Source organism: Rhagoletis zephyria, unplaced genomic scaffold, assembly GCF_001687245.7.
Source record: "Rhagoletis zephyria isolate East Lansing unplaced genomic scaffold, Rhagoletis_zephyria_1.1 Rzeph_scaffold_10483, whole genome shotgun sequence".
NCBI classification, from domain to species: domain Eukaryota; kingdom Metazoa; phylum Arthropoda; class Insecta; order Diptera; family Tephritidae; genus Rhagoletis; species Rhagoletis zephyria.
The window spans coordinates 788-19,342 of record NW_016167561.1 but is presented as its reverse complement, the minus strand read 5'-3'; the positions used below and the strand labels follow the sequence as shown (position 1 = coordinate 19,342).

Sequence of the window (18,555 nt, the reverse complement as noted above, 5' to 3'; positions counted from 1 at the left end):
GAGTCACTGGCATTGAAAGCAGCTGGAAACTCCCAACAGCTTCTTAGACGCTTTTTGCATATTTACTATATACACGCATACATAAGTATCGGTATCAGTACATATACATACATATACATATAAAACTCCATTTGATCTATTCGTCGTACCAACAGTCATTGCTACATACCACTCTTGGTTCGTTAACTTAACTTGTCTGTTTATCTCATAAATCAGCAGCAAGTTTCGCATTACTTACAAAAAGTTCAGTTAGTTTGCTATCATTTCTTTGTTTTTTCTTTATTTGTTTTAATTTAATCATGGTTTTGTTGTTGTGCTACATATATTTTCCGCTTTGATTCGCGTTTGTTGTTTTTCGCTGCGTTTTTTTTTCTTCTTTGATTTCCTACGCTTTGTGGGATATTCTTGGAGGTTAAATGGGGTCAAGTTGAAATTGTAGTACAATGTACCAACAGAAAAACTTCGTTACGAAATTTGATCTGGCATGAGTCATGCTGAGCTTAAGTAGAGCAAAAACTCAGACGAAAAATTTATTTACAAATGAATATACTAATTGTAAATTAAAACAAAAATTATTTATAAATAAAAAATTTATTAACTGATGCAATATTAAACTAAAGACAGGATGATTTAAAATAAAGATGATAACCGTATTAAAAATTTGGTTGTTTCAGTTCAGCGGTGCGAACAATCTGTGCAATTTTGGATTGGTTCGCCTAAACCTTTCTTGTTGTATTTGAATCTGGTTTTCGGTTCGGTTCAATGGTTCGAGAATTAAAAACGAAAACAAAAAATTATATAATTTATGGCATATGCTGTACGTAGTAAACCAAAATTGTCAGATGGTAGACAACCATGTTACACATTACCATATTTAAGAAAAGAAAAAAGTGTAAAATTTTTCCATTAAAAGATTTTCAAAATCTTTATAAAGAGTGGTTCACTTTTCGGTTGAGATCAAATATTTGTGGAAAATTTCCGTTCGGTTAAAGGTTCTGTTGATTAAGTTGTAGAAAAATAGCGATAAATTCGGTTCGAAACCGGTTCACGTCCCTAATTTAACGTCCTCACAGCAATGCTATCTTCCCGTTTGGGACCCCTTTTCACATTACTTCAGAGTGGCGTTTTATTTAATTTTCATCTCATTTATTAAATTTCTATCGGATCAACTGTGTCTAGGCCCCCCATCATTTACGGGAGTACTGTTTCTGCGAAATAATTTACAAAGCCCAAATTTTTTTTTCCACAATAATTTTTCTTTCTTGCGCCATGATATCTACGGGTTGTGCGCAGCTTATCACTAGTCTGGAGTTCGTACGATAGTCGTATGATACGCGTAGAGCTACCGATGATCGCTTGGCTGTGTTAAATCATAGTTTTAAAAGCGTCTCATTTTAAGGCTCATTCATGGCATGGTTCGACATTTCTAGCACCTCGGCCGGAAATACTCTTCGCCATCGGCCAATTATAATAGAAATTTTGCCTTTTCATTGCCCTCTTCGTAGTATTTATGCGCAGAAGGCAATGAGAGAGCAACATTTTTCGGTAGAAAATAAAGCGCCATTAGTTTCGGGTTCATAAGCCCCCGCATTTGTTCTGGCCTCCATCTTTGACCCAATTGTGAACCAGTGCTCTTAACTAGTCTAGAAATCCTCTGTCAAAACCAATTTATTTTAGTACTCGCATGGAATATTTTTCTGTTTCCAGAAATTTGCGTTTACAGCGCTCTAGAAGAGGTTACTCTCACCACCACCCCCTGTATACACCATCATGCTCTTGAGTGATGCTGCTTGAACATACCGTCCATACTAGAATCGACTCCAATACCAATAATTAACACCACTAATTACTCATTGATCCTGTAACCGAGAATAAAGCTAGTCTTTGAGGTTATTTAAATGTGTTTTTAGCAGAAATGCTATGGAAGCTTAAGAGATAATTGGATGAACTGGCATACCGTATAGCTATTTTAAAAAAGGTCAGACTACATACCCGACCAGAAATTCTTTTACAGACCCCATGGCTTGAGCAGCTTTACTACTTAAGGGTATATTTCTAGATGGTAAATCCAATTTAGTCTCCAATCAAAGATATTTGACATCGTCAGAGTATTCAAGCATTGTTACTCCAACGATAACTGCATCTAAATTCGGTCTATATTTTCTTATTAGTCATAACGAGCAGCGCTTTGCAGATTTATGCTGAGGCCATAACGTCTGAGACAGTGCTGACTTTGAAGTAGGTAAAGTACTGACAAAGAGGTGGCTTTGTTGGCGCTTAGACTGTTTAAAGGCTTCCTATTGCCTAAATCCACCACTTCGCGGTCCAGATTCAATAGAAACAGTGCAAGGCTTAATATATTAAAGTAATTTTAATTTATCTATAGTTTCTTTAAAAAGATTAACAAAAGGTAGTGATAAAGATTTAAATAAAAAATACCAATAATTGAAGCAATTATTATATAAAATTAAATTAAATCAAATTAAAGTTCCGCGTGCAAATCGTAAATTTCTTACACGGCAACATCTCGTTGAGAAAACGTGTATCTGCAGACTTCAGCTCCAGCTCTCAACACTTTTCCACGGCCTGCTAATTCCCTCATTTATTCAATGAATTTTCTGTCGTCAGCGAAACTTATTTGCCACATTTTACAGACTCTACGACAACAACAACAACAGCAAGAAAGACGCTAATGCGAACGGAAGTCAACAATGTTGACGTCGGTAATTTGAGGTAACTAATCAGAAACGGAAACGCCATCACTTAAAGCAACAACAACGACACCGATAAGCACAACAACAACAGCAACTACGACTATCAGGCAAAATGATTAAGTTTCGCTACAAACGCAAAGAACCGGCAAATACAGTGGCCAAAACGACAGCAACTACGCTGGAAGATACGAAAACCGCGAATAAAAATAATGACAATAACAACAACAACAACCAGAATAACAACAGTAAAAATGCTAAAAATAGCAGCGCTGAAAATCAGAAAGATGCCAAAGCAACAAAGGAGAATGGCCGAACAAACCAGAGTGCGGTGGCACAACAACAGCAGCAGCAGCAGCAGCAACAACACCAAATGCACCAATTCAAGCAGCAGATGCAACAAAGACAATTGCAACAACAACAACAAATGCAACAGTTCCAGCAGCAAATGCAGCAACAGCAACAATTTCAACAACAACAACAACTACATCAGCAGCAGCAACAACATTATACGCAAACACCTGCCAACTCCATCGCCGCCAACAACAACAGCTCGCCCCTAAAGCCCCAGCATCCGCAACACGCGCAGCTTATTAGCAACAATGGCACTTTGCCGCGCAGTTCTCCACGCAAGGCATACGATCCGCTGTTGGATGGCTACAAATCGGCGACGTTGACCCGGCAAACCGCCAGCAGCCGTAAAGTGTCCGCGCTGGCGAAGGTGGCGTCGACGGCGGAGCTGGCTGGGTGGGGGTATGCGTTCGGTGGCAGCATGAATAATATAATTAACAGCAATAGCAATGGCAGCAGTAACAACAACAACAACAACAGCTACTACTACAAGAAAAGTAACAGCAACGAGCACATCTTCGGCAGCAACGACACTCTACTCTCGCTGACGGCCAATGGAGCGTACGGCGAGCGTGATCGTTGCATAAATGCGGTGATTGTGAGTGTTCAAGCGTAAACTGCTATGTCTAATTGAATTTGAAATTACTTTTTTTTAATAGAAAACTACCCGTGTTTGTGTGTGTTATCGTGTTCGAGGGTGTGTATGTGTGCGCTTGTGAATGTGTAGAATGTACTGATTTGCGTTGCCGCACAGAAAACTCGTTATAACTAGAATTAATTGTTATTGTTATTTGTTGCTAATTTTGTTTGTTTTTTTTTTCAATTTTATTTTTCTTCTACAGGAACTTTTCCAACAACTACAAACCAGCTCAGAGCCAGCCTTATGCCCGGAACCTTTGCGTCGCGCTTTGGCCAGTGGCCCCCTGGCTGGTCGTCGCTTTCCGCTGGGCTGTCTTGGCGATGCGGCCGAATGTTTTGAGCTACTCTTACATCGTGTACACTCGCACATTTCCTCGGACGATGGCGATGCTTGCGAGTCGCAGGCTTGTGTGGCTCATCGCCGCTTTGCTATGCGCGTCATCGAGCAGAGCGTCTGCAAGTGTGGCGCCAATTCGGAGCAATTGCCATTCACACAGGTGAGTTGGACGATGGAAATGCTAATAGCTAACTACGCATAGTAGCAAATTGGTTATAATTAGACAGTGCATATGAAAAATTAAAAATACCTAATTATGTATTGGTAGCGCGAAGTTTATAATTTTCACTAGCAGAAAGTGAATGGAGCCAGAAAGTGTTTTGATGCTTTCGTTTTATATATTTAAAGTACTTTTCTTGGCAAAGTAAGAAAATTATTTTAATTTCTACTTTCTCTTGCAAAATTAACCGTTTACAGCAAGTATTACTTTGAATCGATTATCTTTGATTTAGAAGTTTGAAGTTTCAAAAATAAATAAACTTTTCTAATTTTTAACGATCTTTAAATAAAAGTCATAATTTAGCTGCTAAATTGAATTTCAATTTTTCCGGTCAAATGTAAACATTATTTTACGATTTTTTTCGTCAAAGAATAATCCCTATTTAATGATTTTTATTTCTTCGATCAAAAATAATCGGATTTTTTTATTTTAATTTTTTATGTTAGATCATAACTAAATTATATATATTTTCTTAATATAGCAGTCTCCACCATGACGGTTAAAAATTATCGAAAAATAAAAATCGAAAATAACGATTTTTTTTCTAAAAATAAATAAAAAATCACAAAAAAAACTATTAAATTTGAGCGAAAAAATAAAAAATTAAATTTAACGATTATTCTTGATCGTAAAAATAAATATTAGAAAAAAATATTTAACGGTTATTTTCGGTCCCTGCCTAGAAGAATTAAAAACGCATAAAAAATAAAGGAAAATATATGGTCCGAATATGTGGTGTTCATTCAAGTTCATTTTGGATACTTATTCTCGAATAGTTGTTGAGGGTAGGTTAGGTTGTTGCGGCAGGCCACGCACGGGGGTCTCACTTAGACATTAACTATATTGTATATTGTCTTACCATATTACACAAGTTCTTTCAACGGTAACTGAAAATACTCTGTATTAGGACTAAGAGAAGCTCTCATGTCCACTCCGGAGAACATTTCGGGTGTGTTGAAGAAATGCTCACCGAGGTGCTTCAACCTTAGTTTAGCGAATGCCGGGAAGTTGAGAAGTAAGTGCTGAAATCATTCCACCTCGGCTTCCTAACAGCTGCGGCAGTAGGGATCTGTGACGATATTGAGTCGCACCGCGTGGGTCCAGGAGCAAGCCACAGGTTGCCAAGGATGTGCGAGAAAACTTGTTGAAATATTTTTTGTTTTTTTTTATCCTTTCATGAAATGTGGAACTTTTGTCATTAAATTTTGATACTTACGCTGTGTTCTATGAAATAAATAAAATTTCGGACCAAAAAAAAAACAATTTTCGGAATTGAGACTAAACAGGAATTTTACCTACCGTACGTGCATCACAAATTTTCTCTAGAAGATGCTGTTGGTCATAAAAACTTTTACACTATAGTAAATTGCAAATTTTTGCTATTCCAAATTTAAAGAATATAATTCTGATCTCATTTTTTTCAATTATTAAAAAGTTCAAATTGATTAAATTTCTACATACTTTAAAATTTTATTAAAATATAGTGGTCGACAAGGTCACCCTATATTGATAAGTTTTGACTATTCGTTTTTATATTTATTTTTAAATTAAATCTTTTTATAGAAATATAGGTCATTTTATAACAAAAACCATATAAATCCAAGTTTGAAAACATCAACGAAATTTCATTAAAACTTCACAATTTTTATTTCGAACTTTTTGAAAATTTTGGGGTATACCGTTTTTTTTATCTCATTCAATTCTACTAATAAATAAATTACGAAATTCGTTATATGTGTATAGTGTGAAATTTGTATAACACTTTTTTGATTTTTTTTTTAATTTTTATACAAATTTTGAGACTTGGATTTGTATGATTATAAAAATATAATAAAAATTTATTTGCAAAAAAAATAGATAGTCAAAATGCACTATATATATACGCAATTTGTCATAATTATTGCTCTACTAGTTCTGCAAAAGTAAGCGCGAAGTAACATTTTATTCATTCATGAGTGCGCCGAAACAAGTTAAACTAATTTAAAATAAAGTAAAAATCTTGCAGTTTCACAAAAAGGCATACAAAAGCAGTTAAACCCCTTTCCACAGAAAAAAAAAACAAACCGCCCACAACTTTACAAGTGCACGCCACTACCAATGAATTGCAGACTAGTTAGTTGCTCTAACACTTGCGCACCGCCATTACCCCGCCAACGGCAGTCTGCAAATGCCATTTGATGTTAAGTTCAAGTATGCAAATTTTCGCAACGCTTGTCGTCGTTACCTGTGCAAACAAATCATGCAGCTAACAGCTAAGAAACATTGAAAAGAATATGTATGTATGTGCTGATGGAAAAAAGTAGCATTCGCACCGTGCAACACAAATCGGCTTGTAGACAGATAAGCATTACTTACCATTCAAGCACATGACTATGTAATGTTAGAGAAATACTACTTATATAAATACTTTTGTACATACAAATGCGCTTCAATGCACATTCACACGCGAAACTGGTTGCTTTTATAGTACATATGTAAGTGGTGCGAATTAAAATTAAACGAGTTTCACATCTTTGTCTTTGCTAGTTATTCTGAACTGCGGAGCTGTGGGCTAATGAAAAAGTGCTTAAAAATTAAATGCATATACATAAATAAAGTTAATAAGTGTTAAGCGTTTTTTTTTTTTTGTTTCTATAAAGTTTGTGCTTCTTAGTAAAACAAACAAAAAATAAATAAATATAAATAAAAAAATTCTTAACACAGTAGCAACAAGCAATTTACTTAAAACGCTTTAATTTAGCGTGAAACACGTTCGAGTGGAAGTTGTCAAACGTCACATGCGCTGAGAACAATTTCAATTGCATCGATGTCAAGCCAACTGTGTTATAGCTGCCAAGCACCTGCGCATTTGTTCTAGTTTCTTTTTCAAGCATTTTTCAGTAAACTAAATACTACATTAAGAATTTCAAAAAAAATATATATACGTATAAAAAAAAAAACTATACATAAATATGCATGGCAGCTAAATGAAATCACTGTAGTATTGCGTCGTTCATGTGAAACTTTATTTATTGTGAGCCATTAAAGAATTTTTGCAATTCACTGATTTTTTTCAAGACACGTTTTTTCTACTTTTGTTGCTTAAGAGCTGAAATGTATTTATGCACATATTTGTCTGTAGCTAGCATTAATCTTGTGTTGAAGGACAGTTTGACAAAAGAGATTAATGAATTATTGAAGTGGCGAATCGACCGATTATATAGCTAGATATATAATTAGCTAATCGATTTTATACTGAGCACGGCGAACGGAAATCGATTGGTTCTGAATTGATATTGGCATCTCTGCATAAAATTTTGAAAACAAAATTGTGCCACATTTTGGGACAAGATTCCTTATGCCTTTTGTTTTGACTTTGAGCCTACACGGTGACAATTACAGTTTAAGCAACAAAACGAACTCAAGTACTCCTAAGGGTCATTTCTGCGTTCAAACGGTCCTTTAATCAATGGCGAATAAATTTGTGGCCATAGTTAATAGAGTTTTCAGTCATCTTTAACTAGTTACACTTATCTTCAAGGCCTTTGAAACATTCCCGGAGGGAAGAAGGAGATCCCTTGATATTTCAAATGATAAAGTTATTAATTGAGGAAAGAAAAAAATTGGAGTATTTTACATCTCTCAACAACTACATATGCTAATTTTTCTTCCGAAACTCACTGTATGTCGGTTAATGAGTGATTGTGCTTTATCATGCCGCATTTCTAGTAGAATATCAGATTTTGCCACAGTAACCTGTGTGTGACACGTATGATGTATTTCACAGCCTCCATTACATTCGATAAAATATTGTATCCGACTTATGGAACACAACCCTGACATATGAACGACGCCTAAAGGATCGATTGTGATAGTTCATTGCCACTAGAACGTTGAGATCTTCATCAACATGATTCGTAACTATAATTCCAGATCAGTTTCATTTTAAACTATTTGGCACTATTTCAAAACCACATCACTACTGTGTTAGCTGTGTATTAGAAATAAAGTACATACATTCATTTCCATTTTTCCTACTGGGTAACTACTAGCTATTGTTTAATAAATACGCTTCAAGTGGTGTGAAGGGCACTTCGTGTGCTCTGCGCAGACTAGTTTGAAAGTTAACTACTGCTATAAATGTAGCGTATAAGTATGGTATCATAGCACAGGCGTAGGTGTTCTTGGCTGATCAAAATCAACGGCCAATTAAATGATTTTGTATTTCTGTTTTTGTGCTAATTTTTTGCTACACAAATAAGTGTTTATCAAAAAAGTTACGTTCAAAACCGAAAAAATGATAAATTAGAAGTAATTTTTAGGAAAAAACAAAGCCGGTTTTAATTCTGAAATAAAAATTTAAGAGTACATACTGTTAATTTATGCATGATGCAATGATCGGATCTAAAGAAAATTAGTATGGGAGCACCTTTCCTTTAAAAAATTAAAGAAATCGGTTAACGTGGTCTAAAGTTATATGGTAACATACATCAAAAAAAATATTAATTGATAACCTCCTCCTTTTTTTTGAAATTAAAAATTAAATAATTTAGATTTATTGCCTACTTGGCAACCACTTTCCAGGTCCCGCACTTTCGTGTGGAGTTTACACTACTAAGCCATGCCTAAACCGGCTAGCTAATAAAATTTAAACAAGATTTGTCGAACCGGATTTTTTTAATTCTTAATTGTTCATTCCATTTAGTGAGTTTAATTCGGGAAATCACGTTTTTCCTTCACACTTAATATCGCTTATGGCTTGCCAGTACAACGTCGGATTTATGGGTTGTGCAATGTAGGTCCACGAGTTTGTAGAGATGGCTCCTTATATGCCTTGGAAATGGCTCTGCTTCTAGCCAACGTCTGTTCAGATATTCCTTACGATAGCAGCCGAGTAGGAATTGCTTGCTCAGCGCAACGGTGTTGGTAGCATAGAGTCCTCGTTTTGAAATTAGCGTTCAGGCGACATCAGAAAACAGTTGCGATATTTTGACAGGTCTGTGATTTGAGTACTTTGTTGTGGCTCTCTATAGATACCTTATTCAAAATTGCTGTTGTGTGTGCCAGATATTTAGTAAAAATTGCTTAAATTTGTCTCGAAAATGTACCGACGACTGTCGACTATTCAAATACTTCGCAGTCCACCGTTAGAATCCCTGTGTGAGAGAAATTGTCTCAATGGCCTCACATAATAAGAAGCATAATAGTGACAGACGATGCCGGCGGCTTTCGATAAGTAGCGTTGTTGTTAGGTTAGTTCTTCCACATGGTTAAGTCCGCAAGTTATCTGAGCATTTACGGCGTTAAGTATTTAGAGCTGTTCAGGTAGAGTCAGGTCGCTTGTAAAGTTTGGTAGTAGCCTGATGGGTCTTCGCTATATGAAGAGAGAGGAAAGTCAATGAATGATGAGGCCCACATTTGTTGGCTGGTTTCGAGGGTTTCTCCCAAACTTCTATTGTTCAGAAATAATTAAAACATTCAACGACAAACTGAGGCTGTTAGTGAGGTATTCTTCTTCCGCCGCATCCAAGCGTTTTAGTATCAATATTGGAGGTTAGGTTTTCGGATGTTTCGCACCCTTCTGGTCGCTCGAAATTTGACCTTATCCAGAATGCAGTGTGAACTGACGGCTAAAATAGCTCTAGAATTTTTTCATGTTTGACGAGGCAGCACTACAGTCTGTGATTTCCACCTTCTCATCGCGCTTCGTTAGGTTTGATAGGAAACTTATAGTTGAATTTTCAGGTCTTCAATTGCTCTTCCCACTGCGTCCGCTTATAATGGTTTACTAGTCGACGCAATTCCAAGTTGAGAACCGCATTACGGAGATGCGCGAGATCGACCTCAACTAAAACTCATCTAAGTGGATCCTAAGCCAATTTCAAGGCTACAAATATTTTAGCTGAAACTTACTCTCCTTTGGCATACATCAAGAATCAGCTTTTCATAACTCTCAAGTGAGTTTTAAAAATTTAGCTGCCTGTTAAACACTCGCTAATACGTTTGTGTGATCTTCCTTCCCTCCCCTTTACATTTTCCAACGATCCAAATGAAATATCATTACAAAATTATTTCATATGTAATACTAATGAAATGATCTCATGTAAGCGTACAAATAATCGCCTTAAAGCCTCGAAAGTTCACTTGCTTGACAACCATCACCGCCCACGAGCCAAAGTTGTTCTTGATCTGATTGTGTGCCACATTATTAGTGCACACCATTCCACTCACTGTCAATCAACCAATCAGCCAACCAATCGGGAAGCATGTCAAAATGGGTTTTGCGCGCCTTTTGCCTGCCGGCGACTACATAGCTGCCAAGTGAAAACGAAAGCGTTCTGCGCGAGAAATGACCATGAGCTTGCTTGCTTTACTTGCAATTCAATGCGATTGTGCGAATTTGTGTTTTGTAAATTTTTTTTTATTGCTCGGTATTTCTTTTCTGTAAAGCTTTTAATTTGTAGTAACTCGTATTGAAAATACATATCTATGTGTTTACAAGTATAACGCTTCTATAAGCCAGCATGTGGGCACACACCCCGAACCGAACTCATTAGTTGTGATGAAAAGAATTAAAAAATGTATGAACAATGACTATGAATAAAAAAAATAAACAACTTTGCTGAAATGGTAACAAAATGCGGCTACCATTTGTCAACTGGTAGTGGCGGAGAACTAGAAAAAAAAAAGTTTAGCACTTAAGCGCAAACGGGTGTTGCCGCATGATATATGTGGCATTTGCGAATTCTAACGCGCTAACGCCTATTATTAACTCTTGTCTCGTTTGAGCATTCATTTTTTTTTTTTTTAATTTATTTCTTTCATTTACTTGTTGCGCATGTATCGCATGTAGTATGTATATGCTTGCGCTTCACGCCTTTGACTTGTTTCCTTTTCTTTTGTGACTTCAGATTTCAGTTGCACCAGCCAGAGCATATTCGCCCGCTTGTACGCCAACGCATGCAGTTTGAGTCTATTTCGATATGAAAAATGCGAGTATTTAGTAGAATAGATTAAATTAAATGACAATTAAAAGCGTATCAAAGCTCGTCGAAGCGCGTCAAAGCACTTAAACACGTGCAGCGTGACTACTAAACGTAACTACACCTACACACCGCAGCACTTGCCGACTTTGTAGAGCATAATTTTTTCGCAAGTGGGCGTTTTCCGGTGTGAACACACTATTATAGCATTGATTTTCTAAAACAAAAAACCAAAAAGCAATCACGTTCTGCTCACCCCTAGCGGTCAAATTGGCTATCCATTTTTGGTCAGCGTTGAGTGTTTTTTAATTTGTTCAACAAGCGCTGCTTTAAGCCGCGCTTAAGCTCATTCCACAGTTCAACAGCTCCACTTCAGTCTTATATGAGTTTGATTAAGCGAAAAATTGTTGTTGCTTGACCGCTTGATCAGTTTGTTAGTTAGTTTGCCGTTGCTGCTGTACAATGAATGAGCCCACGCGCGCAGCTATTGGCACACCTTTTCGGGTCAAATCCATATGCTTGTGTACGCCCTAAAACGAAATATTTTTATACTACAATACAAATAATTTTTAATTATACATATATAGGTAACTAAGATTTGTTTAGTCAAAAACAAGCAAACACATATTTGGGCTACAACCAATTCATATTTCTACTTGCCTTCTCTTTCCAGATGGTTCACTATGTGTCAGCATCGGCGTTGACCTCACAAAATAGCTTGGCATTGCAGAATCATCAGCAGCTAACTTTTGGCCAATTATTGCGCGCCGCTGGCAATATGGGTGACATCAGAGATTGTCCAGTAAGTGGCGCCTACATTCCTTTGATGCCTCTACTATTTATTTAAATATTAATCCAAATTTATTTAAATTCAAACTTGCTTTTCTTCACTTCTCGCAGAACGCTTGTGGCGCCAAAATCGGCATTTGCCGCGCGCTGCTCAATCGTCCCGATGTTGTCTCTATTGGCATTGTGTGGGACTCGGAACGTCCCGCCGCCGATCAAGTGCATGCTGTACTCAAAGCAATCGGCACCAGCTTACGTCTATCGGACGTTTTCCATCAGGTCGCCGAACAGCGTTGGGCGCAAAATGTACAACACGAACTGGTCGGCATTGTCTCGTATTACGGCAAACACTACACGACCTTCTTCTTCCACACCAAACTCAAAGTGTGGGTGTACTTCGATGATGCTAATGTGAAGGAAGTAAGTAACGCACTTCACTTTTTTCTGCAACCTCTTAAGTAGTATGTCTCATTAATTTATTTCTTTATTTTTCTCTCTCTCTACCCAGGTCGGTCCCAACTGGGAGGGTGTTGTCGACAAGTGCAGCCGCGGTCGCTATCAACCCCTACTGCTGCTCTACGCCGTACCACAGCCACCATCGGGGGGTGCACAATTCGCACCCGAGACCAATCAATCCACCATCGTGCGCCGCGCTATCACACCAAGTCCCATCACACCGGAGAAGCCCAACTTGGGTAACACTCGTCGTGCCATTACGCCCACACCACTGCGTTCACCCAACGACTATCAGAACTTGAGTGTCATACAGAAGAGTATCTTTTCCGGCGCTTCCGCAGCCACGCCGACAATCAGCAATGATGAGACCGATGCTTACATTAGTCGTAAGACCGTCGAGCATGTTTTAAATGCACAACAGTATCAGAATTTGAGTGTCGTGCAGGACAAAATATTTGCCAATAACAGTGGCGGTGTTACGAATCAGCCAGCAGATGGGAAAGACGTCGACACGCTAACGCACAAAATCGGCAAAGTACTCAATGCGCAGCTGGTACGCAAGTATCACCTTCAGCTGCAACGCAGTCAGAGTGCTGAATCCGGCCATGTCAGCGGCGGTTCTTCGAATGGCTCCTCACCACCAAGCGATGGTCTAACCATGCCCGATCACTTAAATCAGCCGCGTCGTCGAGACTCGGGCAACTGGTCAGGCGATCGCAATAGCGCAAGCTCCGCTTCGTCCACCACTTTGGATAATCCTTACCTGTATTTGGTGGGCAAACGCAATCCGCCCGCCGTGCCGCAGAGTCCCACACGCAATGGGTTGCCTTACGACCCCGGCTATGACTCGTTTTCGCTGAGCTCAACCGACTCGTATCCGCCGAAGCATCATTTGAATCCACAGCTCGCCAAGATACCTGAGGCTGGTGGATCCAAAACACTCTCCGGTGATTGCGAAAAGCTCTGCCACGAGGCCGACCAATTGCTAGAGAAATCACGTCTTGTCGAGGAGTCACACGATCTAGAGACCGCACTGGTACTTTGCAACGCAGCCGCTGGGCGGGCACGCGCCGCCATGGATGCCCCCTACAGCAATCCACACACCATGACATTTGCACGCATGAAACACAACACGTGCGTGATGCGCGCACGCAGTCTGCACCGCCGTATTTTGGTTGAGAAGGGCGCTGATATGGATGCCATGCCGGAGATGAAGCATATGCGTGAGGGCAGCAACAGCAGCGTGAAACATGTGCGCCAGAATAGTAAGGACAAGACATTGGACAAGACGCCAACACAGGCAGCCCAAGCAGCCGCCACCGCAGCCGCAAATAAGAGCATCGAAATCTATGCCACGCTGCCCAAGAAGAAGAGCCCCTTGAAGACTCTAGCAGCTGCGGTAGGTAATGCTAGTGATGACAATGCCATCGAATACGAATCGCCACAGCCGGTGGCAGCTAAGCCTGAGCGCGAGAGCCGCTCATTATTCGGCCGAAGCAGCAACAAGTCGGAGAAGGAGAAGCGCAGCCGCAGCGAAGATCGTAATAAGCTGACGCGTGAATTCTCATTGACTGAAACATTGCTTGTTAACGCGAAGGATACGCTCAAGAAGCACAAGGAGGAGAAAGACGAAAAGAAGGAGAAAGATAAGAATGGAAAGAAGCAGCATAAAATTCGCCGCAAGCTTTTGATGGGCGGCCTAATACGCCGCAAAAATCGCTCCATGCCCGATTTAACCGAGGCAGGTGATGATGCAACGACCCAGAAAGAGACGCCTCCACCACTAGCCACTTCGGTGGACGACAGCTCTGTGGGTTTGAATGGCAAGAACGGCATGAGCGGCTACATCTCGGAGGGTCACTTCGAAAATCGCGACTCGAACAATGCCAATCCGAATTTGGAGCGCAGTAAGCTTATGCGTAAGAGCTTCCACGGCAGCGGACGCCAGTTGACTGTAGTCGCTAAGGTCGCGCCACCACCACCAATGCGCACGAGCTCCGCGCTCACCCAACAACAACTGCAGCAACAATTGGCTTTGCAGCAGCAGCAAGACGCAGCAGTGCTACAACACTTCCACCATGAAGCAAATCTCTCTAACATTTCCGTCATGAGCTCAAACACTTCCATTAGCGAAGACTCGTGCCAGACCATTATCACGACATGCGCGCAGGTGCACAACGAACAGAGTCCGCCGAAGGATAACATGTACCAGACATCGAACGGCGTGAGCGCGGGTCAGTACCAACATCACAACGGTTATGCCACCACAACGGCTGATCTGGGCAGAGATGAAGTTGAAGGCATATCTGGCGGAAGTAATGGCAACAGCAATGGCAGCGGCAGTAATCCAACCGAAGTTCCGCTTGAACTTCCGCCATATCCGAGCCCACCGCAGTCAGTTTGCCACTCGCGACAGGCCAGCGAAGATTTTCCACCACCACCGCCGGAGATCGATCTCGAGCCACTGAATCATCAAATCAATCAGATACAGGTGCTTGAAGCGAACAAACAGCAACGCAACATGGAGACTCTGGAGGGCACCAGCAGCATTTTGGCACAGCTGCAGCAGCGTCACCAGCTCATGAAAATGCGCAAAGAACAGGCCACGCCCACATGCGATGCCTCTAATTGGCTCAAGGAGTTGCAGGCCAAGCAAACTGATCTCAGAAATGCACAACGTGCCACAGATTCGCCAGTCGCGCAGCTGACGCAGCAGTCCAACGGCGTGCGCGAACTGACGCACCGCTTCGAGCAGTCTAAGTCGGCCAGCAGTACAGGTGAACAGCAACCGCTGCGCTCCTACTCATCACAGGAGCTGCTCAATGCCCCAAAGCCGCCGATACGTACGCAAATGAATGGCCTGCCGCCAATGCAGCACAACGTTATGTCACCAACAGCCACGTCCGGCACCCCACTGCCACCCAAACCCGAGGCAGATGAAGTGGACTGCGCGCCACAACGCCTTCAGCGCCTGCCGCCACACCAGGTATTGCCCAAGCCGAAATACGAAGTACCGCAGTCGCAGATCGCCGAAGAGTTGCGTGAGGTCGAAATGCTTAACACAATGGTGCAGCAAACTTTGAACCATTCGCCTGCTGTACAGCATCAGCAGCAGCCGCAAGAACAACTGCAACAGCAACAGCCACAACTATGCGCGGAGCAAAACGGGCCATCTGTTGCTTTGCCCAAGCGCGTCAAGAAGAAGAGCGTTTCCTTCTGCGATCAAGTGATACTCGTTGCAACAGCGGATAATGAAGAGGACGACGACTTCATACCGAATCCGATTTTGGAACGCGTGCTACGTACGGCGCAAAATCCCAACGAGAATGTGACAGCGCAGCTCATTCAACAACAACAACAGAACATGATACGACTGCCAACCGAAGCGCAACCGCGTGTCGTACAACCGCTGCCGCCATTAGTGCAACAACAACAACACCAACCGCCAATGGCACCTCCTTTGGCGCAGCAGTCGCCAATGCTTGGTGCTGATCGACGCGCTGTACCACTGCAGGGCCAAGAGATGCAGCGCTATGTGCAGTTGCAGCGACCACAATTGGAAGCGCTGCGCCAACAGCAGCAACAGATACAGCAGCAACAACAGCAGCAGCTGCAACAGCAGTCGGCTCTGCCATACATGCCAGCAGGACAGGTGTACGCGCCCATGCAGGACATATATCGCATGCAACAACAACACCAGTTACAACAGTACGCTGCACAGCTGGCGCCGCCACCTTTACCACCAGCGCATCAGCAGCATTCACAATTTGATGAGCGCATGCATGCCAACAACAACAACAACAACAGCGGCGGCGCGAATCATGTTTTGCTTGCAGCACGCACCAGCATGAGCGGCATCGCTAATGTTGCCACGCAGCAACATATGCAGATGCTAGCAGCTCAGCAACAGCAGCAGCAGCAACAATTACAACAGCAACAACAACATTTGGACGCGCAATCTAGCTATGTGAGCATACCGCGCAGCCACCTAAGTCACCAGCAGCAGCAGCAGCAGCAGCAACAAAGCTACTCAGTTCAATTGCAGAAGCATCAGCAACATATGCAGCAACAACAACAACAGCAGCAGCAACAACAACAACAACAACAACAACAACAATTTACACCGAACGTCGCCTACTATCCAGGCGTACCAGGATTGGACGCGCCACCTTTGCCATCACCTTATCAGCGCGTGCCTTTGCCACACGGCTACGCCAGCGAACAATTCCCGCCATCGGCCGCCAACAGCATGCAGAAGCCACAACATCCCTATCCCTCACCAACAGCTAGCCATCACAGCAGTAGCGCCGCTCCCTCACCTTACTTTCCCGTGCCGCAGAGCGCAGCCGCCGCGCTAGCCATGAGCGTCAACATACAGCCACAACACACCACCAAGGCATCGCATCAGAAGAAGGTAAGCTTTGAGCCGGGCACCAAAGGCGAAACGGACTCGCTTTGTAATGGAAGCAACAACAACTCAACAGCGGCGCTACCACCGAAACCACCGATGAATCTCACAGCGGGTGGGGGCAACGCCAACACCACCGCAGCCGCAGCCGCAGCACAACAGAATGGTCTGCCGTCGGTCATGGCTATGGCGGCGGCCGCAGATAGTAGCGTTAATGTGACCGCTATTCCCACACGCGTCTACAATAATGCCATCGTCAAGGCTTCGGCCAAGGCGGTGGAGTGTAATTTGTGCCGGAAGCGGCATGTAATTGCGCCGGCCGTGTATTGCACCAACTGCGAGTACTACTTGCAGATGTTGAACAGCCGGCGGTAGGAGGGTGTAAGGTGGGATGGAGAGGAAAGGAGGAAGTGTGGAAGTGTGGAAGTAGAGAAAGCTTCTGCAATAAAACGCAATAATCGCTGAGCGAATTTATGTTGACTACTATGACTGCATTTCTGTAGCATTAAGCGTTGCCGTAATTAAGCGTAACATTTAGTTGTACAATAATTTTTAGCTTTAAATTAATGTCTAGTGAAACTATGAAATCTCAAGCCAAGCTGCCGCCCATATCAAGATACATATCAATGCCTACGTTATAGAACATACGCTCCATATGTGAAGGTAAGTACATCTAATGGCATCGTTTTTTTTTATTAAATGCTTACAAAAGCTTGCAGACACATTGCCACCCATACATACATACGTACATACATACGCAACAACTTTCTACCCTAAAGTATGGCTATTGAAAGAACTTTCTAAAATTTTGGCGCAGCTTTCCCTCTCAAAATTATGTACTGCATGGATTTTCTTTATGGTTCTACATAAAGAACAATTGGCATTCATTTTTATTCAATTGAAAAAAGTACAACAAAAATTCGCTACGTAGCGTTGCTTCTCAAAAATTTTTAGTCTTTGACTACTCCACAAAAAATCTATAATTCTTCCATTTCGTTTAACAAATTAGTAATTTACTGACTTGAAATAATTTTATTCATTAATCAATTAGTTATACATACATACATACATACATATTTAAGCATACAACTGCATTTGCATACATTTAAAAATTCATGAAAATCTCATACATTAAACCCATCTAATCGTTTATTATACGCAAATATATTTTATAAACTAAAAAAAAAAAACAAAAAACAATACAAAAAAATATATACTTAGCCCTTAATTACTCTACATATATATAAATTACATACGTATAAATTATCATAATTAGTCTTTAGTTGCAATCGTTGCGTCTAGGCGTGTGGCTGTCGAACGGCCACCAACTCTTGCGCATGCGTTTCACAAAATATTTTTATCTTACTTTAATTTTGACTTAATTTTTTTTTTTTTATGTTACGTATTAATTTTACATACACATATTTGCTTATTCATAGTTTACTATTACTGCATATGTATTTGTGTTATGACAATATTTCCATTTTTTCCAGCTTTTTATAAGTTTTATAATGTTTTTCCCCACAGAAAAAATATAGAAGAAGCAAAAGATAAATTGCTGCAGCTGAAAAGAGATGTCTTCATCCAACTAAATGAAAAACACAAAGAATAATAGATTTCTGCTAATAAATAAATAATTTCTTTTTTTACAGATACAACAAAAAAACATGTTTTATTTGAGTTAA

At 40.8% G+C, this 18,555-nt stretch overlaps 1 protein-coding gene across 1 annotated transcript; it reads left to right on the top strand.

Annotated features, from left to right (window-relative positions):
• Positions 1-2,654: 2,654 nt before the first annotated feature.
• LOC108376473 (uncharacterized) lies at positions 2,655-18,067 on the top strand. Its single transcript, XM_017632699.1, has 5 exons — positions 2,655-3,660; positions 3,905-4,198; positions 11,894-12,022; positions 12,121-12,426; positions 12,515-18,067. The coding sequence occupies exons 1-5, from the start codon at positions 2,827-2,829 to the stop codon at positions 17,243-17,245; spliced, it is 6,294 nt and encodes a 2,097-aa protein (XP_017488188.1). The 5' UTR covers positions 2,655-2,826; the 3' UTR covers positions 17,246-18,067.
• The last annotated feature ends 488 nt before the right edge of the window (positions 18,068-18,555 follow it).